The sequence below is a fragment of the Thermobia domestica genome, chromosome 10 (assembly GCF_964235325.1).
Source record: "Thermobia domestica chromosome 10, izTheDome1.hap1.1, whole genome shotgun sequence".
Lineage (NCBI taxonomy): Eukaryota > Metazoa > Arthropoda > Insecta > Zygentoma > Lepismatidae > Thermobia > Thermobia domestica.
Window position 1 is genome coordinate 15,345,587 of NC_137463.1, and position 26,849 is coordinate 15,372,435.

General features: G+C 37.2%; 2 protein-coding genes across 4 annotated transcripts in view; one reads left to right on the forward strand and one right to left on the reverse strand.

Annotated features, from left to right (window-relative positions):
* Prps (phosphoribosyl pyrophosphate synthetase) overlaps window positions 1-26,849 on the reverse strand; it is a 93,752-nt gene that overhangs the window by 66,443 nt on the left and 460 nt on the right. Inside the window, exons 2-4 of one of the 3 annotated variants that reach the window (XM_081727746.1) lie at window positions 20,909-21,110; window positions 14,802-14,985; window positions 232-303 (exon numbers count right to left, since the gene is read on the reverse strand). In XM_081727746.1, coding sequence (XP_081583872.1) covers window positions 232-303; window positions 14,802-14,985; window positions 20,909-21,110 — 458 coding nt within the window. Of the gene's footprint in view, window positions 1-231; window positions 304-14,795; window positions 14,986-20,908; window positions 21,111-26,849 lie in introns of those variants that run through there. The other 2 variants (XM_081727748.1, XM_081727747.1) reach the window with 2 other exon arrangements.
* The window catches only part of Ubc4 (ubiquitin conjugating enzyme 4), a 36,336-nt gene continuing 30,659 nt past the window's right edge, over window positions 21,173-26,849 (forward strand). The window contains exon 1 of the mRNA XM_081727752.1: window positions 21,173-21,441. Within this exon, the coding sequence (XP_081583878.1) occupies window positions 21,379-21,441 (63 nt within the window). The 5' untranslated portion in view covers window positions 21,173-21,378. The remainder of the gene's footprint in view (window positions 21,442-26,849) is intronic.

Genomic DNA, 26,849 nt, shown 5'->3' on the forward strand with positions numbered 1-26,849 from the left:
ATAATTAGAATCATTGAAGCAACCCTGAAACGGCCCCAAGGCATGCTTCTCTTTCCCAATAATGGTCTTACAACCTCTGACCTCATCACAATCGTATTTGCTTGACACGCAAAAAATGTAAATGCTTCGCTGATGACGTCACGTGTTCATGCTACAACCACCCAGGTTATAAAGACCCAAAAGTTATATTTGTTTATCCCTGAGAAAGAAAAAGCAAGGCAAATTCATTACCCGGAATTTCCATTCATTTGATTTCACTTCAGTCACTGGTTGACGCTTCAAGCGATCGTCTTCTTCAGATGCCTGCAGGAAGAAAGATTATCAGAAAGCTTATCATTCACTGCTTACTGAGCTGTCCTGTCCACCTGCAGATGAAAACATTCTGTATACAAACTTTTATCTGCCGTGTTGAATGACCCGTCTGCAGTAACCAAATGTGGGCGACGTCAACAGATTTGCATGATTTCCTGTTACCGAGCAGTATAATTCTATTGACAGATTACCATTATCACACAAACATGGATAAAAACGCTGTGTTCTATCCGGAATGTAATTTGCCTTCCTTCCAGAAAATTTTGTCCGGGGAAGAAGGGGAGAAGCGAAATACAAATTGAGGGGCTGCACTGAGACGTAAAATCCTAATGTAAGGGACTGTATTGGGCCACAATTTGCTAAAAAAGATGTGTCATTGAATCACAACTTATTTTTTCTTAGCTCCAGTATAGGGAGAGGGTAAACTCTGCCGGGTAATGAAGCCTAGGAAGGGTACCGCTGCCAGGAGTCATATACAAGCAGTGGCGTATTTGAGGGCTACCGGTTTTAGCCCTAGAATATTACAAAATAAAGCTATTATAATCTAAACTAAACTGTATCGATACTTTTTTCTTTTTACTTTAGTATCTTCTTTCAATGATACAAGATTCTGAGAACTGTTTTGCACGCAGTCTGTCTCGGTAACTTAACCCTTAACTAGTGTGGTACGGGTCAGATCGCTGTAACGAGTAAGACTTTGATTTTATATTTTTCATTGGGGTACGGGTTAGTATACTTTCCTAAAATTTGTATTGTAATTTGCAATTGAATAAATACACACAAATGACGCGATAGGTGCGAACAAACATTAAAAAATATTTTCACATTATTCGTGTTTTATATTTAGTATGTTTAGCTTAAAAAATTGTTTGGGTCACTTTGACCCGTACCACACTAGTTGCGTAGCAGATACCCACCACACTAAACGGCGTGACAAACATCTTGGCATTTGAAGGTGGCGCTCCAAGTTCCATTTAAATGCTGCTAGTAAATGAGAGGTCAGCGGTATTGCCACGTTCATTTAGTACACATCCACGTCTATCGCTGTCACCTGATCGCGCTGTAGCTTGTCTGCTTAGCCATAACACGCCCCTTTGCCACTTGGCAACGTCGCGCGAGCTAGCGTTTTATTCGCTTAGCTGAAATGCCAAGATGTTTGTCAAGGCTTTAGTTAAGGGTTAAAGGTTTTCGATATGACAACGCAGCAGTAACCACCCTCTAGCTACTACAGCAAGAATCTATCGGCGCATTCCCCTTCGCTCCACCTTCCCCTACAGCGTGTAACTGGCTGCCAGGTAACAGCAGTTGCCTCTAGATAAATCGGTTTCTTGGGTGTAAGCGAAGAGTAAGGGGAAATTATACGAGTAAGGCAATGCATTTTGGGAGTCTTTTTGGGAATTGACTCGGACATCGAGCCCCTTTCTGTAGCGGTTTGCATAAACGCAATGGAAATTTTGTGTTTTATACTATTTTGCGATAGTTGGCAATGCCGTTTTAAATACTTGTTTACGTTCCTTTACCAAGGCTTTTACAGACTCAGACTCCTTCGTTGGCTAATCGCCTATTTCAGTGTTCTTTATTACTCGGTCAGCTTCGATTCATTCTATTGAGTAGGGTTACCACCTATTCAAAGCAAAATGCAGGGATACTTCACGGAACAAATGAAGGCAGAAATGTACGACCGTTTTTCCGTAATACTAATGTCTTGCTAGTGAAGAGAAAATCATACTTATCTACTTGATAAAAGGAAAGTGTGTCGTAAGGTTTTTCTTATTTTGAAGACTCTTTTACAACGTGGAAATAATAATAATAATAATAATAATAATAATAATAATAATAATAATAATAATAATAATAATGCTATAATGCTTAGTAGCCCAAGCCTTCAAACCAGTATACACCACTGTATACAAGTTACTAGGATCTCCTTCATTTGTCAGTTCAAATATCACTGATGAAATAAATTTGGTCAACAATTGACTGGAGACTTTCTTCACTAATGTGAAGCGCAATGTGAATTCCCTACCTCTAAGCCACCGTCAACCGCTAAACTACAGAAATGACTCATTATTCTTACTCGACAGTACTCCTGTTCGAGACACACAAAACTCGAGAACCAGCAATGAACCACACGGCTACCTACTGAAGTAATGCTTAGTTATGAACTGAATCAATTCTTAACTACCTGACGTTTTCTATGTACAAATTTATTCTAATTAATTTATTAATAATTAATTATTAATGCTAATTTGTAAGAATTTATGTTATATTGAAACGATAAACTACGCCGAAAACTAAGCGAGAATACTGTATTGTCTCAGGATTTACGTATCTGCACAACATTTAAAAACTCTAGGTAGTATGGAAGAGTATAAGAATTGTCTCTAACATACAGAAAAGTGCATAATTAAAGTATCCCATTCATAACAGACAAACAAGTAGTAGTGTGTGTAATGTTTAACACCCTAGAATGTCATGCGACCCTACCTAACATATGGGTAATGCTGGGTGCAGAAAGATTAGGGGCACAATGAGAATTCCTTATAATAAACATTCACACTAACATGTCGTTACGTACGCGATCACTATTTCCCATGTTTTATGTAGTATGAAAATAACAATTTTCAAACCATGTATATGATGCTAATTTGAAAAATCGAAAGACAATCACTTAGTAAGATAATTTTCGCACCCTAATTAACATTTTTTTTTTCGTTGCTTGTATGTCAGTATCTTTAAAATAAATCAGGGATTTGGATAACTTTCACCTGTGTCACGTTTTTTTTATAAATTCGTGAAACCTTCTCCATTTTTCTCCTCACTGGAAAACCAGGAATCGAAGCCAGCTCTGCACGGTGGCTCAGTGGCAGAGCATTCACCTTGGGTGCGTGGGGTCCCTGGTTCGATTCCAACTCGCGCAAATGGGCTTTGTGGACAAACCCCATGTTTGGGCTTTCTCGGGGTTCTCCCGCGTCCTCCCACCTTATTCATACCATTTTCATTCACTTATCATCAACGTCTCTTTTAGCCTAGTCGGCATAACTGTGGACGTAAAACTGAAAAGATTCCATTTCATTTTCCGAAGCCAGCCCGAACAAAAAGTTACCAGCATCTTTTGATCCGGACCGACTCTAGAGCAATCGGAAAATTGTTGTTATTAACAATTTTAGTAACAAGCGTTGTCAACACGTTATTGACAGTTGATAGTAACATGTCTTATTAACAATGATACCCTCGGTGTAAACAAGTTTTTAAGATAGGCTGGACACATTGATCGTATAGGAAAACAGGCTATACAAGGTCTTAACTCCGCCAGGCAGTACGGACTACTTAATTTCAATAACAACCGCGGGCCACTTAGCTGTACTCCGGTATTTTGAACTATAAGGTACTGATTCTATTTATCAAGTTCTTATATTAAGTACTTAATTTTTCAACGGATTTAAGGTTTAAGATTTCTGGGCTTTCAGCATCTATGGCCACTTAGCCCGTCATGTATGAAGGATGACGTATCACGGCGAGCAAACTATCGGGGATGCGGACGGAAAAAAGGACTGGCGAAGGAAGGAAGCGACTTGGGACCTATATGTTAGGTACCACGCCGGCATTTGTCTGGTGTGAATAAGGAAAAACCAGGAACCATTCGCATTAAAAGCGAGAGCGTCAGCAACTACGCTACGCCGAGCCACTAATATTCCAACGCGTCCTAGGTCCGACCCGCGAGTCATGCGTTGAAGGCTAATGGTGTAAAAGTCTTTAGATAAGAGGAGTTTTATTGTTTTAGAGTAACATCTACATATGTGTATTCTGCCACTATTAGCAGGTCACTTGCCACAAACTAAAAAGCTTCTATACACCACGGTCTTCAGCTAAACCCTTCGTATTCACGTAGCCATTCTCCCTTTGAGTATCATCCAACAACTGTGGTCTCTCTCCTCCTCTGTCCTTTACCTGCCATCGTAGGCCTTACCATATTCCCTATGCAGAGTTTCTTTTCAATTACATATAAATAGAGACCGGATGTTAGGCAAAAATGCCTATTCTTTAATATTAAAGATACGAACAAAAATAAAGTTTTAAAGTCAGTTTCAATTTAAGCCAATTTTATTTTGCCTATTTCGCCCCTAAAAAATTGTTTTAATGGCTAATATTGCCTATCCTATGCAGTTTCTTCAAAATAATACTTTATTGGGAAAATATATAGTTTATATAATATATATATAGGGGTTGAAATATCTTGCTTGCAAGTACTAGACAGCCAAAAATCTACTAGCCACACTACACAAAAATCACTTTGCGACACAGTATCAATATATTTTTTTTATTGGCACGTCTCTTACAACTATAAAAACGAGTGACATCTATCTGCTCTTTATTCTTGAACATTTTGTGAATATGTGCAGCTGTATGGCGGCCACTGCTTTTGATTGATCAGACTTTACACGCCAAATGTTAAAAAGTACTCGCCACTGGCGAGCAGGTGAGTGGATTTTCCAAGCCCTGATAATACATAATATATATAATATAAAAAATATGCCTGGAATGCATGTCATGCTTCGTTTTTATATATAGAGTAAAAGAAGATATTAACAAATAGGTATGTTTATATGTTCTTTGAGCACTGTCTAAGATTTGAATTTATTTTTTAATTGTACTAATACTTATCTTCATTATTTCGAGTTATATTTTAGTACCTATTTTTTAAATTTTAAATGACTGTTTGCCTGCCTATTTTCCAGGTTTCTGATGCCTAAACATCCGGTCTCTACATATAAGACTGTTCTTTTTCCCCTATTTCTAATGCTTCCAGGCTTACTGGTTCTATCTCAGACCAAACGAGTTTGACAGGCAACATCGCGTCGATGAGTTTTTTCCAGGGCTTTTGCGTTTCCTTTCACATTCTCATTCCCCCATTAGCCCAAAGAACACAACCGTTGGACGTAACCTAAAACGTTCACTATATCGCTCTCCACACCCACATTTCAAAACCTTCTGTTTTTCTCTCCACCAGTTCTGCATAATATCCAGTATCTGCACAAACACATACAATACTCTATAATATAAAACATCTTACGGATCCTTTTAAGAGTCAAGGACCGACAAAATTCTGTTTATCTTTCTAAATGCATCTTTCGCCATTACAATAATTGCTCTTATATTACCTTCGCACTTCATGCCCTCAAGAAGACGACTTACGCCCAAAAATAAACTACCCCTTGTAAATTTTTTCCATGAAAAGTATACATAAAACACAGTCTTTGAGCAAAAGTACAATGTCTTTATTAAAATAGCAAAGTGTAACAGTTTCGCCAACTAAAGAAACTTTTCGCTAATTAAATTTAATGTGTCCGACGAAGCCAAAAAGTTAAGTTAGTTGGTGAAACTGTTATACATCAACATTTTAACAAAAACATCGTGCTTTGGTCAGAGACTATGTAATTTCTATTTTGAATTACTTAAGCAAAGCTAAAATGAACCAGATAATTAACGAAAAGTGTTCTTACTGGAACATTTATTTATGAAATACATACATTACAAAAACTGCATGAGTAGTTTTTGAGAAATTAATCTGGGAACTACACTTCCAAAAGCAAACTACCCTTCTGAATTGTTAAATGAAAAATGATTTACATCACACTAGTAGAATACCCGTTCTTCACACGGAGAGAATACGTCCCATGTTAGACATAACGGGCAGAATTTGGATTTAAACAGCATCGGAAGTGTCACTGTTTGTCTCAGCGACCCAGAAAACTATGGATTCGACACTAATATCGGGCATTTCCTATCATTTTTATGTATCCCCCGCAAGTTGAGGTTTGAATTTGGATTTAAACGGCATCGAAAGAGTCACTGTTCATCACAGCGACCAGCAAACTATAGATTCGGCATTAATATCTGCTATTTTCGATTATCTGTATATATATATATATATATATATATATATATATATATATATATATATATATATATATATATATATATATATATATATATATACACCTCTACCAAGTTGCGGGGCTGAATTTTGATGCAAACGGGTCCGGAAATGTCACTGTTATCTCAGCGACCCAGAAACTACGGCTGCGGCACTAATATCGGCTAATTTTGATCGTGTTTATATATTTTCCCCCTCTCCAAGTTGCGGGACTGAATTTGGATTTAAACGGCACCAGCATGCAATTGTTCATTTCAGCGACCCAGAAAACTATGGATTCGGCACTAATATCGGTCATTTTTTATCATTATATTTAAAAAAAAAACCTATATTGTACAGTTAAAGTGGAATGATACAAACCATCCTAGCCTTAAACCTCGTCTATGTTAAAAATTTGATCGAGCTTAGGTTGGGGGTTCATGAACAAAAACGCCTGAGTCCTTCTTGTGAAAATCTCCCTAAAAATAAATTACCACTTCTGGATTTTTCCGAGAAAAACGACTTATATAATAATATTGATATGTAAATGAACATTGATTTATGGGATGACAGTCATTAGAGCTGTTTTCGAAAAAAATCAAGTTTTATTACTATTATTGTGATCGTTTAGTAAACTAGAGGATGAAAATAATAATTTTTAGGTAAGAAGAAAATTCGAAACCCCTGCCGGAGAATCGTATAAAAACTGACACTTTAAAATTTGGTGTCGATATTTTGAACGATAGGGTCTCTAGACGAACGGACGAACAGACATTGGAAAATCACTTTTTCGACATCAAATTCGAGTTTTATTTTCACGATAACTGTACCGTCTCTCCTTAAGCTCAAAAGAAAGAAAAAAAAATGACGAAACGTGAAATCTTTCGCCCATACATATTGTATAAACTACTGCAGCTTAAAACTGTCAGTGAAGTACCAAATGAAATGAAACGAAACCTTCCCACAGTTATTTCGGCTAGGCTAAAGCAGACTGCGACAATGACGGTGGTGAAGTCAATGGTAGAATGAATAAAGCGGAAGGAAACGGGAAAACCCAGAAAAAAAGCCACGCACACGGTGTGTGTCGACCACAAAGCCCACTTTGCGCGAGCGGGGATCGAACCAGGGACCCCCAAGGAGCGGAGGTGAACGCTCTACCACTGTGTTACCGCGGACCAGTCAATGACGTACCAATCACAAGCGCGACAGTGGCTTCTTACAATCTGAAGTTTACATTATTATTACAGTTGAAAGTGAGTTATCACTACTAAGAGATAAGAACAATGCACTGATTTCACTTACTTGACAAGGCCGCCAAGTAACTCAGAACAATGACTTTCTTTGAATCACTGCGAAAAAGGTAAATATTATCTCAGGCCTATTTACTCATTACGATATGATATTACACTATGGCGGTATAGTGCAATAAAGGTATACGACATATTTTAGATAATGTCGAAATAATGGAATAATAAATGCAGGGTTGGCTGGTTTAAACCAGCTGGTTTTTTCAAACAAACCAACTGGTTTAAACCAAAAAACGAAAAATGTTCGTAAAAGTGTAAGTGTTTGTAAAATCTTGAACACATATTTGTGGGTTATCACGTTTCACTCCCGTATATTATTCGTATTATATTCAGACCTAAATTCCCCATTCATTACTCAAAAAGATTATACTACAAAAGCAACTTTTTTATATATAAGTTTATAAATGTTTGTTTTGTGATTTTTTTGTAGTTATTATAGTTGTGTAATTGCAGTCAAAGAAAAATTCTAAATATTGTTTCATTTCAATGTTTACTATTGATAAAATACATCGAAATGCCGTACTTTTGTGTGTGTGTAGGGGGAGGGTCATACAGACCCCACGAGAGGCATTTAGTGAAATGAGGAGTATCTTTGGTATATATTTATGTATAAATGAGTCTGAGCCAAAGTGGACTCAAATAATTCGTATCTTTATACACTTTTCTTACTGATATGCAAATTAAGTCGTTGTATTTCTTTAATTTGGACCAATAAATGTCGTTGTTAACTAACTTGAACTAAATTAGTTCTTCTGTACTCCGTAGTACTTTGAAATTGTCCATATGTAATTCTGTATAATGGTTTCACTTGTCCAACTGTTTATCTTTTTGTCCTTCTGAAATGACTCTTTCAGTACAACGTATTTTTATTAGGATTCCTTCGTGAGTGAGTCGGCAGACGTATCGCATTTCTGGCCAATTAGTCCTGGTTCTGAGTTCAAATTGAGGACAATTTCTCTCGGATGTAAATCGAGAAGCAGTTTTTATTCCGCTTTAAGCTTATTTGACCCCTTCCAGCATAACCCGGCTATTGCATAATAATATCAAGGCGAAACAAACTTATTTCTGTCCATATATGATGTGAATATATAGAGCAAATTATTTAAACCAAATAAACCTGGTTTAAACCAAAAAAACCGGTTTTTTTGGTTTTTTTAATAAAAACCATGGTTTTTGCCAACCCTGAATAAATGCTTGTTTATAGTGCTACGAACAGTTATGAGAAAAATACAGCGCTTTGTCAAAGTTTAAAATAAATAAATATACTTTCACTTGCATACTACAGCTATGAATTATATGTTAAATTTACAGCTCGAGCCCTCAAAGCCTTAAAATTTCAACGGAAATAATCTACTAAGGCTAACTATACACGAATATCCGCTTATCGTTCTTTAACTGCCGAATACGTACCGAAGCATAATTTAACTTATTAAATCTGAGACGAATTCCAAAACCATGAATACTAAAAGTTAAAATCACGAATCATTAAACCAAAATTTTTTCATACAAATTAAACCTATATGAAAAAGGCAACGCTTTTCTTTTTTTGACATTCTGATTTTTCGCTCTGGTAGTTGGTCATACTATCCCCTCGGGATTCGTGTAAAATTGATTCGGGATTCAAGTGTAAAGTTCTGCGCGGCACAATATGTACTGCACTAATTTTAGCAGCACATACTGGTAATTTGTATATCTATGGGGCTTCATATATCCGGAATTCAATCATATACTACTTTAATGCTCGGACACATAATTGGTTTTAGTTTCTTTATACGTAACTGGTCATGAATGTGAGCACATGCAAAACAAACTAGATCAAGTACTGCTTCTCTGACGCCTGTTGCCCACCTCGGCCGCCATATTGGATTCAGCTTTCGGTTTTTAAAATGGGAATAGGTGCACGTGATACATCAAATTCACATAAAATTTCCTCGGAAATTCATTGGTGTAGTGAGTTTTATTGTAGCTTGTACTGTTTGCAAGATAATGCATATTAGGCACTTCACCTATATTGAACTAAATAGACAATTGTGCAGGGCTCCGTATTTATCGGACAAAATATTCCCTGAACGTACATACATACTGACACATAGGCGTCAATAGGGAAATGGTAGATCTTCACAGGAATCTGGTCGTATCTGGATTTACATTAGGTATTTTGAACGTAATACAATATTTCCTCGTTATAGTGTAACATGGAAGTAGTAACAACCACTCACAGAAATGTAACAAGATTACAACACCAACACTGTAGACTTTGTTTATACCTACAGCATTTTTTCAATTAGAAATTGTTTTGATTTGTCAACATTAAAAACATAAGGGTAACTGATAATACTCTGCAATTCCTATTCGCGAAGTGCTTGGAGGGATTTAACATGCCATACCTTAAAAACGGCATAAGATACGGTAAAATTCACTACACCAGTGAATTTCCGAGAAAATCTTTCATGAATTTGATGTATTACTTGCACTTATTCCCATTTGAAAAACTGAAAGTTGAATCCAATGTGGCGGATCCAAGATGATGGCTGTGGTGAGTAACATCTGTCAGAGAAACAGTACTTGATCCAACTTTATTTTGCCTGTGCCCACAATCACGTCCAGTTATATCTAAAGAAACTAAATGCAATTTGTGTCCGAGCGTTATAATAGTGTATGATTGAATTTCGGATATATGAAGGCCCATAAATATGCATATTACCAGTATTGCCCGCTAAAAATAGTACAATACACATTGTGCCGCGCAGAACTTTGCATTTGAATCAATTTTACACGAATTCCGAGGGGACACTTCGCGAATGTACCTTGTAAGATTAATATATCAGAAATAGTTCATAATGGTTTAATTAATATTTTCTATTTGTACTGTTTGCAAGGTAATGCATGTTAGGCAATCAAATAGACAATTGTGCAGGGCTCCGTGTGTATATGTAATCTTTTACTAATTTATCGTTGACAAAATATTCCCTGAACGTACGCACATACAGACACAGACATAATTACGATGGGTGGCTGGTAAGTTCGCGCCCTGAGACACTTAGCGATTTTCCTTCTACTCATTAATAATAATACTAATTGCTGAACTTTTAGGAAATATAAACATCACATCATTTCAGTAATAAGTTCGTTATGTTGTTATCTGTGCTAGGACAAACATCGCCATGTAAGCTGAATCCAAAAATTTTCGCAATTTTGGGCACCACGCCGTGATAAAATACCTCATGGAAGAAAGAAAAATCACCTAAAGAAATTTTTGAAAACACATCGCCAATCCTAAAGGAACCTGGGGCTTCGTATACGATGATCAAAGATAAGCCTGCCCATTACAACAACATTGACAGAGATGGAAAGATAACTACCGCTCAGAGCGTCCTGTGACGGTGGTCACTGAACAAAGCATAAAAACCGAAAAATTAGTTCTGGCTGATGGAAGAATAAAATTGTGGCAGATAACAGAAGAGCTGCAGATTAGTAAAGACCGAACTGGAGAAATTTCGTACAAGAAGAAAAATTAGCACGCGCTGAGTACTGAAAATGCTGACGCCGCTCGGTAAGCAACGATGACTGGAGAGTTGTAATGAATCTATGCATTTAGCGGGAGATTCCGACGACATATCCACCACCGTAAATGTAGGTGAGACGGATTCGCCAACATGATCCGGAGTCGAAACAGGAGTCCATGCTGTGGATTAAAAAAGAAGAAAAGTACGCAAAGAAATTACAGGTGAAAAAGTCTACTTCGAAGCTTATTGCGACTTTTTTTTTTCTTTCTTTGGCAGGGGGAAGAGTATTTTGTTCATCGATTATCTGCTAACGGCGACTACGAAGAATGGTACATATTACGCAAATTTATTGACTCAGGTTCGCTCTGGAGTTTCTCAGAAGCGTCGTGGGAAACTCAGCCGCGGTGTTGGTTTTGCACGACAAAGCGCCGGTTCACACGGCGCGAAGTTCGGGGCAGACATCAAAAGACAGATTTTACAGAGATAGACCATCCAGCCTACAAAGCCCAGACCTGGTCCAAATGACAATGATTTTCTTTTCTAATCTGAAAAAGGAGTTACGAGGCCGGAGATCTGAAGATGAGAAAAAAATAAAGGCGGCCGTAGAAAGCCGTTCTGAAAGCAAAGAGAAAGCATATAAACAGTAATAGTGATATGCTGGTAAGCGTTCGTTTCGTAATAAACACAGGGGTCAGAAGTCGTTCTCGTGTTGCATGACCATGCGTATCTACACACCGCCACCCACATCGCTCAAATTCTTCATACGCTGCGTTTTGAGGTGTTGAAGCATCCTGCATAGAGTTCTAATTCCGTCCCGTCGAACTGCTATCTGTTTGGTCCACTTACAGATGCTCTCAGAGGCCATCGATTCAGCTCCGATTAACAGGTGAAGGAAGCGGTGCATTTGTAGCTTGCCGCGCAATCATAAACCATTTTTGCAGAGGATACCGAAAGCTTGTGCAATGGTGGACCAGGTGCATTGAAAAGCAGGGTGACTATGTTGAAAAACGATATGAATAAACATTGCTCTCTTGTAATAATAAATAATGAAAATATATAGTGCATTGATAGTAGTTTCAATTTAATTCATAAGGCTGCAATTTTACCGCCTGTAAAAATGTACAAATGTTTTGGCATCCTCACACAGATTCAATCAATGGACTTTGAGGAAAAAGATCAAATATTTTCAAATGAAATGAAATCTTTTGAGTTTTAGCCCCACGGTTACGCCGGTTAGGCTAAAGGAGACGGTGATGATGAGAAATGCATGAAATGGTGGAATGAAGAAAGTGGGAGAACCCCGAGAAAACCCACGAGCACGGTGTTTGTCCACCACAAAGTCCACACGGCGCGAGCTCGGATCGAACCAGGGGCCCCAAGCACCGGAAGTGAACACTATCACTGAGCCACTGCGCCCCCAACAAATGAAATGAAGTCTGTAGTTTTACGTCCCATGAGTATGCCCCGTAGGCTAAAGGAAACGGATTATCATGAACAAAATTGTAGAATGGGAATATGAGAGGAATTATAAAATTCACTCTACGAAAGGAAAGCAGGAAGCGAAACAAAGAAACTAGAAAAGGCTAAAAAGTGAACATTTTCGTTATTTCTCCACCAAAAGAGAGCCCGCTATTTCTTTTTTAAGTTCAATATTACATTTGTAGTCCAAAGGTGCAAGTTTCACAAATCATATTCACAAATACGGCAGCCTGAATACAGGGTGAGCCAATTATCTTGAAATGCTCTTCAAGTTATAGAGTAATAGAACAAAAACGTTGAAGCTTAGCTGAATGTAAATATCGGCAGAGGGCATTGTGTAACAATGCAACACTATCAGATTAACAGTATTGCCAACACAATATACATTTGTATTTTTTTCAAATGGCACTACGTTAGATTACCACGTATTTCAAATTTACATGTAAAACGAAAACTTAAAATGACACACTATTGTTTAGCGTTCAGAATTGTACACAGCGTGCTACATCACTTCCCTAAGTTTAAAGTCGTACCTTCTTGAAAGAGAGAAATCTTCATCTTACATATCGTTATGACAAATTGAGAAAACAGCCAACTTTATATCGCACCAAACCCCTCTTGGGTGCATATTCATTGATATATAAAGAATGAAGAATTGCACGACAGGATTTGTGTTCGAGTCTCGGTTCAGTCGTACATTTTTTCACTCTTCGTACGTCACTCACTTCACTTGCTGCATTTCTGAAGTTACGCACCAGCTTGTGATGTTTAGAGCACGTTCATTGCAACGAACCTTAATTGTTCACCTGTTCCAAATTACGTTAGTCATGACAATGTAAACGTATCTACAAATAAAAAGGACCACCCAAGAACGTTGCTACATACTTTCCACAAAGACGATGACTGATCTACGCACTGCTACGGTAAAAGAAAACGTTACAGAAACATCAATAACCGATGTCATAGAGAAAATAACTATGGTTATGTCTATGCTATCTAATAATACAATTGTTACGCTTCTTATACCAGATTTGGAAACAATTCTATACATATAAGCACGGAGTCTTTGCCTACATACAGCCCTAGCTACGCAGACCTACTTTCAACTGGCTGACGTATGATTAGCGAATCGATTTTCAAGATCCTGGCTCATCTTTTTATACTGTCTACTAACCTTTAATGTGATGAGATCCCATTTGGTATGACAATCCTAAATGAACGATCCACTGTTGTTGCTTTTGGTTTTAGTAGTCGTTTCGGCATTCTCGCAGACTTCCAATTAGGAATGACCCGAAAGGCTGAGTGGTAGAGCGTTCACCTCTGGTGCATGGACACCCTGGTTCGATTCCAGCTCACGTCAAATGGGCTTCGTGATGATAAACACTGTACCGTATGCATATTTTTTTCTCGGAACTTTCTTCATTACACCTTTTTATTATCATCACCGTATCCTTTAGCCTAACTCAAAGATCTCACTCTTTCATTTTTGAAGAGCAACCTGGACCTGCTACCAGTATATTATGTCAATCGTTTCCCAATAAAAACAGAACACCAACACTACTCGAAGCAGAAGCTATTGAAATCTCCATAAAACTCCCTTTTGTACAGTCTTTTCAAAAACTCCTGACACCCATTGTATTTTAAAATGTCATATTCTAATAGTCGCATAGAGAATTTTAATACTTTGACTGTAAATAAAGATCCCAACTGATGAAAGAAAACATCTATTTGTTTAACTAAAACTTCAAATTTAGAGTGCAATGGTTTCCATAGAGAGGAAGAGGCCATGCCTTTTCAAAACAAGACTGTACATCTCTGTACAATTCATTTATTTAACAGACACAAAATGCCTTTATTTGCAACTGTCTAAACCTGCTCAACTCGTATACCGAACTGCATTTAAATACTGTAATGCCTTTGTTGCTTTCATTCTCTTAGCTTTATAAGCCTCTTGCAAGTTTGAATTGATGAGAGTTTAGCGTCCATTTCAGCAGCGAGACCGTATGACGTGGACCTAAAGCGTTACGTAGGATCCGAACCTATGAGCTCTTACCGGAAATCGAACCCAGGTTTCTCGTGTCAAAACCAAAACTCGTCTCGCACAGAAGTTCTTTCCTCTTGTACCATTAAATTTAAAATCATTCTCCTGAAGGACTAAACAAGTATATTTTGATACCCTACTTTTCCAATACGCTCTTTACCATTTTTGCACTATACAAATAAATTAACAGCCGTCACTATACAATTAGATTTCTCATTGAAAAGACTACATACACTCACCTTATCCTTTTTGTCTTGTCTTGCGTACGGGAAACAAGGGATGACGGCTGTTACACGTGACGCTGAAGCGATCTTACAGGCATTTATCATAATCAGCAGTTCCATTAAGTTATCATTCACTTCTCCGCTTCCACTCTGAACAATATATACATCTTCGCCTCGAACAGACTCACCAATTTCCACACTAGACAAAAAAAGATAATGAAATAACGTAAGTTCATGGTAAACAATTATTTTTTCTCCTTCTAACAAACAGCTCATGAATCAAGGTAAATGTTAATCAGAACTAGAAAGGGAAATGAAATCTTTGTTTTACGTTCCACGGTTATGCCGGTTAGGCTAAAGGAGACAGTGATTATGAGAAATGAATGAGATGGTGGAATGAAGAAAGTGGGAGGAAACTGGAAACTCTTGAGAAAACCTACGCACACGGTGTTTGTCCGCCACAAAATCCACTTGGCGCGAGCTGGGATCGAAGCAGGGACCCCGCGCACCAGAGGTGAACGGACTATGACTGAACCACCGGGGCCCCAAGAACTAGAAAGGCATGGAGCACATTGACTCAGCAGTAGCCCTCACTCCTGGCAAGAGGGATTCCCCGCAGCAAATCAACGGTTCGTCTCGCTATCACGCGATTACATTTAGTGGATTTATTGGTCTGACTCAATCTCACGCCAAGTCCTTTCGTGCTTAACAAAGTAGAGTTCATGGGTTCTCTCAAGTTTCTTCCCCTTCTTCCCACATCTTCATCCCACCAATTACTCCAGTATCGGATACTCCCAATAACAGGGTTGGCAAAAACAATGGTTTTATTGAAAAAACAAACAAAAAGAAAACTGTCTTTTTGGTTTAAACCTGGTTCTTTTGCTTTAAATAATTTGCTCTATGCATTTATATCACATATGGATAGAAATGTTTGTTTTCCCTTGGTGTCATTATGCAACAACCGGGTTTTGTTGGAAGGGTACCCATAAGCTTAAAGCGGAATCCAAGCCGTTGCTCGCCTTCCGAAAGAAATTATCCTCCATTTGAACTCGAAAAAGGGACTAATTGGCCACAAATGCGATACGTGTGCCAACTCACTCACGATTGGCCTCCTGATAAAAAATACGTTGTACTAATCTTTACATACTTGTTAATATAACTGTGAAGAGGCATTTCAGAAGGACAAAAAGATAAACGTTTGCACAAGTGAAACCGTTATACAGAATTACATATGGACAATTTCAAAATACTGCAGAGTACAGAAGAAATAATTTAGTCCAAGTTAGTTCACTACGACTTTTATTACTCCAAGTTAAAGAAATTCAACGACTTAATTGGCATATCAGTAAGAAAAGTGAATAACGATACGAATTATTTGAGTCTACTTTGGCTCTGACCCTTTTATACATAAATAGATATCAAAGATACTTCTGATTTCAATAAATGCCGCTCGTGGAGTTTGTACGACCCCCTCCCCTAACAAAAACACGGCATGTCGATGTATTTTATCAATAGTAAACATTATTACATTGTACGGACATTTTTCGTTTTTTGGTTTAAACCAGCCAACCCTGCCCAATAATCGTCCGTCTTATTCAGCTTAAGGGTACAATCATGGGGCGTTACACTAGAAATTTCATTCATTCCTTTTAAGGCTAACGAAATAGGAATTAAGTGTTACGATAGGAAAATTCAGCCACCTGATTAGGATTTTAAAAATCTCAAGCGACAAACGACAGCAATTACTTCTTAAGGAACGAGCATCGCAAAATAATCGTGTTAAAGATTTTATGTAATATCTTATCATCATATGGTATTCTGCCATATTCATTTAGACGATATTTTTACTTACATTTAGTCATTATTAGAACCAATTACTCACGATCACGATGCAATTTTAAAACCATTGTACTTTACTGAAGACAAATCGCACGTAAACCTTATAAGTGTGGCCAACGAATGGCCAACTGGTGTAATGAATGTTATAGCGAAAGATTTATTCATTCTATGAAACAAACACAATTTAAGTCAATGATACTCTATTTCATCAAGAAACCTTATCAACGAAAACATAAATATGGGGAACTGGGTGGAAATGAAATCTTTAAGCCTTACTTCCCACGGTTTTGCCGGCTAGGCTAAAGTATACGGTGATGATGAGAAATGAAGGAAAACGGTGGAATAAAGAAAGTGGGAAGAAACGGGAAAACCCCCAGATAATCCACGCACAAGGTGATTATCCACCACAAAGTTCACTTGGAAGGAGTTGGATGGAATTCCTATTTACTTTTTTCCCTGTGTTTCTTCTTGGTCAATAAAAGTTTTCCGACAATTTCTCTTTCACCCTTTAATGTCTGATTTTTCAAGCTACTTTAACAATAGAAAAATCGAATTAGGCAGATGTTTTAATTAGAGAAGTTGGCCCTACCACAAATTTTCTAAAAGAGAATTTTTGCAGAAAGAAAAGAAAAACCAGTTTATCTCGCTAGGGATGATTAACCAGTTAGTTTTCGTGGTCACACTTTTCTTAATACCACGATCATTAACTCACAATGATAAGGAAAATCCCTTGGTTTATAAGGATTTAAGATTTCTAGGCTCTCGGCATATATGGCCATTTAGCCGTCACGTTTGAGTGATGACGTCCCTCGGAGAGCACACTATCCGGAGAAAGAGAAAGAAGAAAGCGCCCGGCACATGCCTGGTGTGAATGCGGAAAACCTCATTCAAGATGACTGGCCTAAAAAGCATTTTACACTTTTTCGATCGACTGCCCCCACTGGGGATCGAACCCGGGCCCGCTCGCACAGAAAGTGTTATATATATATATATATATAATTTTTTTCTAAATAACAACTATCATCGTAATTAACCATTGAACTGGATTTCATGTAATTTTTTTTACGTTCAATCTCATTTTAAACAAATCATTAAAGAAATGAGTAAAAACATGAATTCAATTGATTGTTTCTCTAAAATTTTCACCGAAACTGTTCAGAGAAACTCTTACAGATACAATCAACAGTCAGTATTTTCACTATCCTCTATTCCTAGTTCGAGAACACCAACCACTTCATAGCAACCTAAAGGACTGCTGAAATTACCAAACCTTTATATTTATTAAATACAACGATATAATTCATAAATAACCCTTATTAATAGCAAGTGCTCATTTTTTTTTCTTTCTTTCTTTCTTCTAATACGAAGATGTGACAGCAGCCGAACATTTAAAGATCAGTCACATCAGAAATCATTAAAAGAGTTGAAAATCAATATAATCTCATATAAAGGGTTATCTTTAGTGGAAGAGGTCCAGAAGTACGTAAAAAGAGCAAGATTTACAGGAGAAATGTGTTTAAGTAAAGGAATTGCAATTGATTTTTGTATCATTTAAGAAAGGAATCGTACGTGCTGTAGAAATGAAATACAAAATGCTGTACCGCGCATTAGAGAATATGAACACAAATACACTAGTAGTTAGCCCTAACCAAACCAAACCTAATAACCTAAAGTAAACTAGCGATATTTTATCATATTTTCAAAAATAAAGCTGGATCCTTTTAACTAAACATAGGCCGCCAAATTCCTTATAACGCAATTGCTCTAGCTGGGACTGTAGTGGTCTTTCCTTGAATCGACTCCAGCTCCCGCCAAGCAGACTTTGTGATAGCCAACACAGTTTGCCTAGGTTTTATCGGAGTTCTTTCGATTCCACCCACCTACAACTTTGTTCATCATCATGTCCCTTTGCCTCGAAGTATACAGTGGGACGTTAAACAAAACAATAAAAACTTATAACAACAATAATAAATTATTTGGTTACGGTACTGGTGACGACTATTTTTCAATGTGATCCTTTACCAAATCCTTTTTGTTCAACCATCTTCTGATAATTTGTAAACGGTGTGACAAACATCTTGCCATTCGAAGGCGGCGCTTAAGTTCCCTTTAAATGCTGTTGGCAAATGAGAGGCCAGCAGTAGAGCCACGTTTATTTTGCAGACATCCACGCCTATCCCCTGCCACCTGATCGCGCTGTAGTTTGTCTGCTTACCCATAGCTACACCTCTTTACCACTTGGCAACGTCACACCAGAGCTTGCGTTTTATTCGTTTAGCTGAAATGCCAAGATGTTTGTCACAGGCCTTAGAATCCAACAAAAGCACTGCCTGGAGATTGGGGTTCAAGCCTACACCGAACTAACGCCATAACTTTTTCGTTCTCCCATCGTTATTCTATGGCTACGTATACTAACGTGCACCTGACGTAACAGGTTCAATAACAGTACTTCTCCATAACCCGAGGCTCCTTACAACTTACAATGGGCAAGGTTCTAGAATCCTGGCCTGGATCCATTGAGTTGTAATCAACCACGAGACTAACTCGTCTTTATTCGTCATCGTTCGCTCAGCATTACTATGTGAATTGAGTTCCGATAAAGAAAGGTACCAAGTTGGCTACAAACCTACCTTCATCTATATGCCAGGGTTCTAGAGCAATGTGTCGCATCTATTTAGTTATAATCAACCATGGGACGGCTGATATTTAGTACCTTCCCCAATCTTGCACATATAAGATTTACAGTGTGTTACTTTACAAAATACAGCTGAACTAGCGAAGGGAGTTAGAAGCCTCCAGGACCCTTGTACTTCTACCTTTATCATAATTTAGACAAAAACAAGGTACTCCGTTCTGGAACCATGAACGAGTTGGAGGAGATACTAAATGCCATCCCATGGGACTAGCCCGTCTTTACTCGCTATCGCTCGCTCAGTACTGAGCTCTGATAAAGAAAGCACAATGTGTCGAATGTTCATCAAGCATACATACCCTATAGATTTCAAACGTATAGTTTCAAAGTTGCACGGATTCATTTGATGCACACATTATCCTTACTTCTGCGTTTTCGGCATCTATAGCCATTTTAGCCCGTCACATCGTCGCATGGGAACCAGGGGAACATAACTCAATTTTCGCAGGTTTACAGGCGAGAGGACAAATATATTATTTTCTTAGAATGATGTGTTTTTAATAAGATGGGGTAATAGTTAAGAACAACTACTTCTCATCTCCCGTGCACGAGGATACATCTTACTGTTGCACTACCTAAACACGCTAAGTACAAGGGCAAGAACTCAGTCTATTACCTACTTTTTAACATCCTAGATAGTCAATGAATAATGCCTGAAAGTATGGCGTTTCTCGTCCTTCCCTAAATGGGAAGTACGGCTTCTTAACTATAACCGAAGGGTTTCCTGAATATTGATCATTTTCATCAGGATGGTACCAAACAAAAGATTCCTGGCTGCTTTCTTCCTTCTTTGCTTATCAGTTTACCGCCACATCCCCCATGTTGTCGCGTAAGAACCAGAGGAACCTAACTCCAAAAATGTGGTTTTCGTTTTCTTCATGTTTGAACACTATTTTGAAGGCCCCACTTGGTGTAAATGGAACGCAAGGCCATCTGTTCTCCGTGTCGATCATCTGTTGTATTGTACCTCAATTACCAAAACTTCACTCAAGATGGCTGGTCTTTCCGACTGAATGTCCTCACGGGGAATCGAACCCGGGACCGCTTGCACCAAAGGAGAGAGCTTCTTTTTAGACAAGTCTCAACAGCAAAGGTTTAACAGCTTTGAAGAAAAAAAGCTAATACTTTAAACAGCACTGTTTAATAGTATGTTTTTAAATTCCCTTTTTTAGAAATTCCGAACCTTACCACCTAAGTAAAGTGCACGTCATATCAAATAAGATAATTCTACAAAACCTGAAAATTGTTAATACCGGTACCGATTACATTAATAATTGACAATGTTTCACGTACCATATATAACTATCACATTAAAAACAAGGTAAGAATATAATTCTGAAAGGTTCTAAGCAATTTATAGGTTTTCGTACAAGGGTAAAATTAGATGCGGATTGCACCAGTTCATATTTGCGCAGTGTTAAATCACACTTGTACATTTAGTACATGGAACTTAATATTACGAAATCCAATTCATATTTTCACACCATGCATGCAGCATTGCAACAATACATACTCTTTAAGAAATAAACGATAAAGAAATAGAAAAACAGCGTGTGCATGCATGATCGGTAACCAAAATATTTTTACTTACCATGTTTCCAAATTACTGAACTTTTTGGTTACGACTTTGCCCAGGTCTATACCTAGTCGGTCAACTATTCTTTGAGCTAGATCAGGATGAGAAGTTCCACTAAAAACCTTTATATTCGGCATTCTGGCTTGTAGTTTTCGTGTTTCTGGTTTTACGCGCACTAAGCTCTTTGCCCTCACTGGCTCCGACAGAACAGGCATAACTGTGGAGAGAGATAGAAACGAAAGAAGATAAATAAGGATTCAGCCAATCACGTAACGGCGGAAGACACTAAACATCACTTCCTGTTACTGCTGAGTCGCAAAGATGTTCGAGGCGGTGCATGGAGGAAAGTGAAGGCAGATGTTGTATAACAGTAAAGAAACTAGTATATTTCTTTTACCCCAGCTGAATTATTGGGAAAAATTTTAACTTATTTTTTCACACTAATTAGCAATGAGTTAGTGCTTCTGGAACTAAACTGTGTAAGCATGGCTAACATTGCTGCTCAGAGGATTAAGAGAGAGTTCAAAGAAGTTATTAAAAGCGAAGAGGTAATCTACAATTCTGAAAGTATTACATTTATTAACTATTTATTTTATAGTTTAGGATTGTAATTTGTATATTTTATTTACCATGTGTGAAGTTTACCTTGATTTTTTATTTATTCAAGCACGTGTAAATGCTTATCAAGAGTATAACGAAAGCGTGAAATTCTAATATGACTACGATATTCGTTGCAGATGTATAGCTTTTACTATTTTAATAGAACCCTTTTAAACTAAATTAAAACTGTTTTGAAGTACTTTATTGCTTTTTAATTATGAGGTAATATTTTAAAAGTACTGCCGAATAAGGGATATGCTCCATATAAAAATCTGGTTTGTGTCAAACTTGTTACTGACTATGTATTCGCCCTTAGCACTTACTTGTACTTGATACATTATTATATTCTTAATGACAATATATGCAAATGATTTCCGATATAAAATTGCTGGGAACACTATAACAGTGGCCTACCGTGAGAAACTTGGCTTCATTTGATTGCAGACTTGATATTACCATGACTTGCATTTACTTTTCTCTCAATAGGGTGCTATCCTATTTTATGGGGTCACAGTTTTGTAAAATTTACGGAAGAAATATGAATTGTGATTTCGAAAGAGGAGCATATAAGTCGGAATATATGTGGATCTTACCTGTAAAATGTGCAAAACACAATATGTAATCCAAGGATGGGGGTTAACTCGAGCAGACGGTTCTACCAAATATAAATTTATAGCTAGGTACAATGTGATGTGACACTTTTTTGTGAAGGAATGAGAATATGAATATAATAAGTACTATCATCAGTGCACAGCATATTGAAATGAATTTTGAGTCATAGTGAAAGTATTGTATTTGTAAGTGTGTCCTTCCATTATCTTAGTTTCTGCATATATCACCCTCAATGACGCGCCTGCTCCCTACAAACATACCCTGTCGCTACCGCTCGGGGCTTCCTGCTGCACTCCTTTCATGACGAGGTTGGATAGCATTCGTGCTTTTTAGTGGCCACCTAGTACAAGTTGGATCGTGTTTTATGCACTGTAGTTATGCCATACATCCGCATTGTATTTATACAGCTCTCCTAAAGTCAATCTGCAAGAAGTAATGGCGCTCCTCATTTAGTGCATGTTGTGCTAAAAGAAATACAAGGAACTAACCTACCCTGAAGAGGTAAGAAATGTGTCAAAATTTGGCAAAACCGTCTGCTCGAGTAATGCCAAAGTCTGCACTTGTAAGTAAATAAGAACGCTGTTAAACATGGAAGCCATACCAAGCAGTGTTGTAAATCGTGATGCTTAATGATCGAAATACGGTATCTAAAAAATGTTAAGAAGAAAACCGTGTAAGGAAATGCGGGAACTTAGTGATATACCTATTCAAATATCAAAGAAAATTCATGCAGAAATTTGAATTAGCGGACATTAGAAAGCATAAAGATAATTTCATTTTCAGGCTTAGTTACATCAACAAACTGTCCTATTTATGTCCTAGTATCAATAATTAAGTAACATACAATAATTCAATTCTCCACTTATTTTACTAGCGCAATCCAATGCTCGCAGTAGTTGTTTGGCTGATAATTTGTTTTCTGCTATACCCAGAACATTGTAACTGGAGGAGGATGGAAGTGGGCGTGGGCAAGGGAGCTGCTGGATGTAACTATTGTAATAGTGACCACTTGGAGAGCAGTCTTATGAATAAACTCAAAAAAAAAAAAGATACTCAGTTTGTTCCTCTAAATTATCATAGATTTTTGAAGGATCGTATTTTTACTTAAACAGGGTTCGTACAGGTCAGGAAACTGAGGGGAAAAGACTGGAAATGAGGGAAACTCAAGGAAATTTTATAAAACATATTTTTTCTAACATTAATTGTACATCAATTTCAGCTTAGCCAACCATTAATGATCAAAGTATGGGATGTTGCTCAGATATTTATGGGCAGTAAGTGGAATATACGTATGAGCAATTGATTATTATTTGTCTATGGAATAAATATTCACTGTTATTTATTCCGTATATTTATGTGTCAAAGTCATCCTACACCTGTCAAAGTCAGGGAATTTTCTGCCAAAACACAGGAAAATAGATTTTTCCAGATCAGTAGGAACCCTGTTAAATCTTAATAAAGCTGACAGTTGGACGTTTAATATGATTCTTTAAACAATATGAAAATTTAGAAGAGGGAAATGAGTACGTTTGAGTATACTTATCACATGACTAAACTGAAAAATTGTTACAAAAAGAAAAAAGAACGTGAACGGTTGAAAAATAGACCTAAGTTTTCATGTAACCTCTACAGAAATATGGGAGAGCCTAATCTGATACCTACTAGCATTACAAGCACTATACGAACTTACGTTCATTTGATGTGTTTGATATGATACATTCACATTTATGCATGCTGTATACAATTTTTCTCGAACTAAACAAAAATGATCCAAATTCACTTCGCTGAATCAGAAATGTTAATTATAATGAAATATTACCTTGGTTACAATTCATAATGGTAGTCTCAGTTCGATATTCTATAACATTCTTACAATTAATTTACATAATAGTAGTGGAGCATCCTCTTCGCTTTTGAAATATGAGTAATCTTAGTTTTATTTTTCATAAACATTCGTGCGTCTGCGTAGGTAGAAAACTCTTTTTATGGGATAGCATAGAATGAAGGATTTTATTTAGAAATAAAATTTTGTATCTTTAAAAGGAAATATTTTTTGTTTGTATTTAAATGAAATCAATATCTGCATATTCAGGTTTGTGTCGCGTAGGCAAAAATCAGTGGGAAACGGGTAGTATTAAGATTAGAAATCCTCAGTAGATACGATAACCTTAGTTGGGCAACGTGCAATTGCAAACCAGAAAGTAAGATAGGTTTTTCTAGTCGAGTACCTTAGTTTCACAGAATATCCACTGAATGGGTCAAGTATTGACCTTATCGTGACCGGGACAAATACTCCCTCGCTGCTCACGTCCTCATAAGTATCCAGCAAGCAGTCAATAATTTTACTGGAATATTTCTGGTAAAGTGTGAGAACTAGTTGATCTGTAAACTACTCCTATTTTCCAGATTTGCTCGGCTCTTAAAGAGCCTGCAATGTATAAGGTGAATGAAATGTCAGTAATGATGATAATATGAGACACAAGTAATTAATATAGACTGATATTGTGTGTCCTGAGAACAAAAGAAAAATCCCTTGATTTTTCTAGATGAACTTAATTGATTCTTCAGTGTATGTAACTATAAATTAAATATTGCGTAATGAACGAGTCTGCGATTCGACACGGCACACATACGTATGTGTGTGTGTGTGTTCGTTTCGCGATAACTTGTGTAAAATTCTCCACGATCCTTGCCTTGGGACTTTGCAAATGATTTCTACTTTGGGTTGAAATTGAATGAAGGGCCTCAAAAGTTTGAGCATATCAAGATGTGACAACGAACTGTTGTCTTTCGTAACTGATTTGAAAATTATTAGAATTCGATTAAATGTTGCGTATATTTCTTTCAGGCTATCCTGCACTCACATAAGTTGAGTGATAAATTTGGCTAAAACCTCTGGCGTATGCCATGAGGCTTCTAGTGGTGTATATTGCATTGATTGATTGATTAATTACTGGATGTTTAACGGGGACGTCAGCAGCGAGGCTATTTGTATTCATGGTGGTTGCTTTTAAAATTGATCAATGGTTCGGGGTTGAAGTCACCTAGTTAATAATATCATAAGTATATTACATAAATATTAGTAAACTTGTAAAATGTCCAGAAAATGTCCGGACATTCTTCTTAACATTAAGACAGATTATCCGTTTTAGAATTTATGGTAACAAAAGTTACCATAACGTAGTGTTGTATTAAACGTTTATGAAACTCATATAACACATATTTAACCCGTTTTTTATTATTATATTATTGATCAAGTCAAGCATGGAGCAAAGAACACTATAGACGCGTTTGGGAACCGGATGGTCAACTTGGCGGCGCCAAGTGGGGACGGAGGGGCGTGACATTCTTTTTTTCTAAGGCAAATTTCAAAACTTTTTAACGTCCTTAGTTTTCAAGATATCAGAATGAAATTTTGCATACGCATTGTGTGCACCTTGGAGTATTTCTGTTTTTCTTTTAACCTTTATGTGAACCCGGACCCGAGGTGCGCAAATGTTCCGAGAGGATTATTTTTTCAGGAAAAAATTGTGATTCTTCCCGAATTTTTCAGTTTAGGTGTATGATCTGGATGTTTGAATGATACCGTTGAGAAGGACACGTTATACTGAAGAAAATAACGTATGAATCATGATCCTACTCCATAGAGTAATGTTGCAGGAAATTTTTGTATTATGTACCCTATGTATATAAATTTATATATATATATATATATATTTGACCTACGGGCAAATTTTGAAAAATCCTCCCGTCCTTATTTTTCAAGACATCACATTGAAATTTTATACACACATGTGTATACCTCTAAGTATTTTTCAGGGGATTTTGAGAGGTCTATGTCAACTCTGACCCGGGCCAGAGGGTCTCCAATTTTCCCTAATTTCCCGTTTTTGGTGCATGATATCGGCATGCAAGTGGTATCCTTTGGAAGGTTGCTTTATTCTGAAAATGAGGTATAAACCATTATCCTATGATAAATAGTAATGTTGTAGGAAATTTTTTGAATATATATATATATATATATATATATATAGAGAGAGAGAGAGAGAGAGGAAGGGAGGGAGCTCACCTTCAGATTTTGTTAAAAAAAAAAAATCCGTTCTTTGTTTTCAAGGTATAAGGTTGAAATATTTACACGCTTTGTGTACATAATACGTATTTTTCAATTGATTTTCGGATCCCTGCGTAAACCTAGACCCGGGCTAAAGGGACGCAAGAGGTTTGAGAAAAAAACTTTTTTTCGAAAATCTCCCGGTTTTCCCGTTTCCCGTATAATAAGGACAAACGAGTAGTACCGTTAGAAAGGATGTATTCTGAAGAAAGAAAAAAAAAAAAAAACGAGGTATGAACCATGATTGTACAGCGGTGGGCACTTCTAAATGGTACACCTTAGCCGTAAATCTTCATATGGCTGTACCATTTAGAAGTGTCCCCCGCTGTACAATAAATACTAAGGAAGCAGTGGCTGTTTGACTGAGGGTCTAAAATTTACCTCAGAAAGTGGAAATCCTAAAAGGGTTAGGAACTGGTAACCTACTCAGCAACATTCCAGTAAAACATACCCAAAGCTTGAGAAATGATTAGTAAGATCTTTTTCTCCTCCTACCACGGGTTAAACAAAAAATTATCCACTCGTCATAATCTGCCTCCAATAACCGATAATACTCAACAATATGTTTAGTCCTGCTGCATTCCACATTAATGAGCAGATACAAATTTTGTATTATTGAAAAAAAAAAAAATG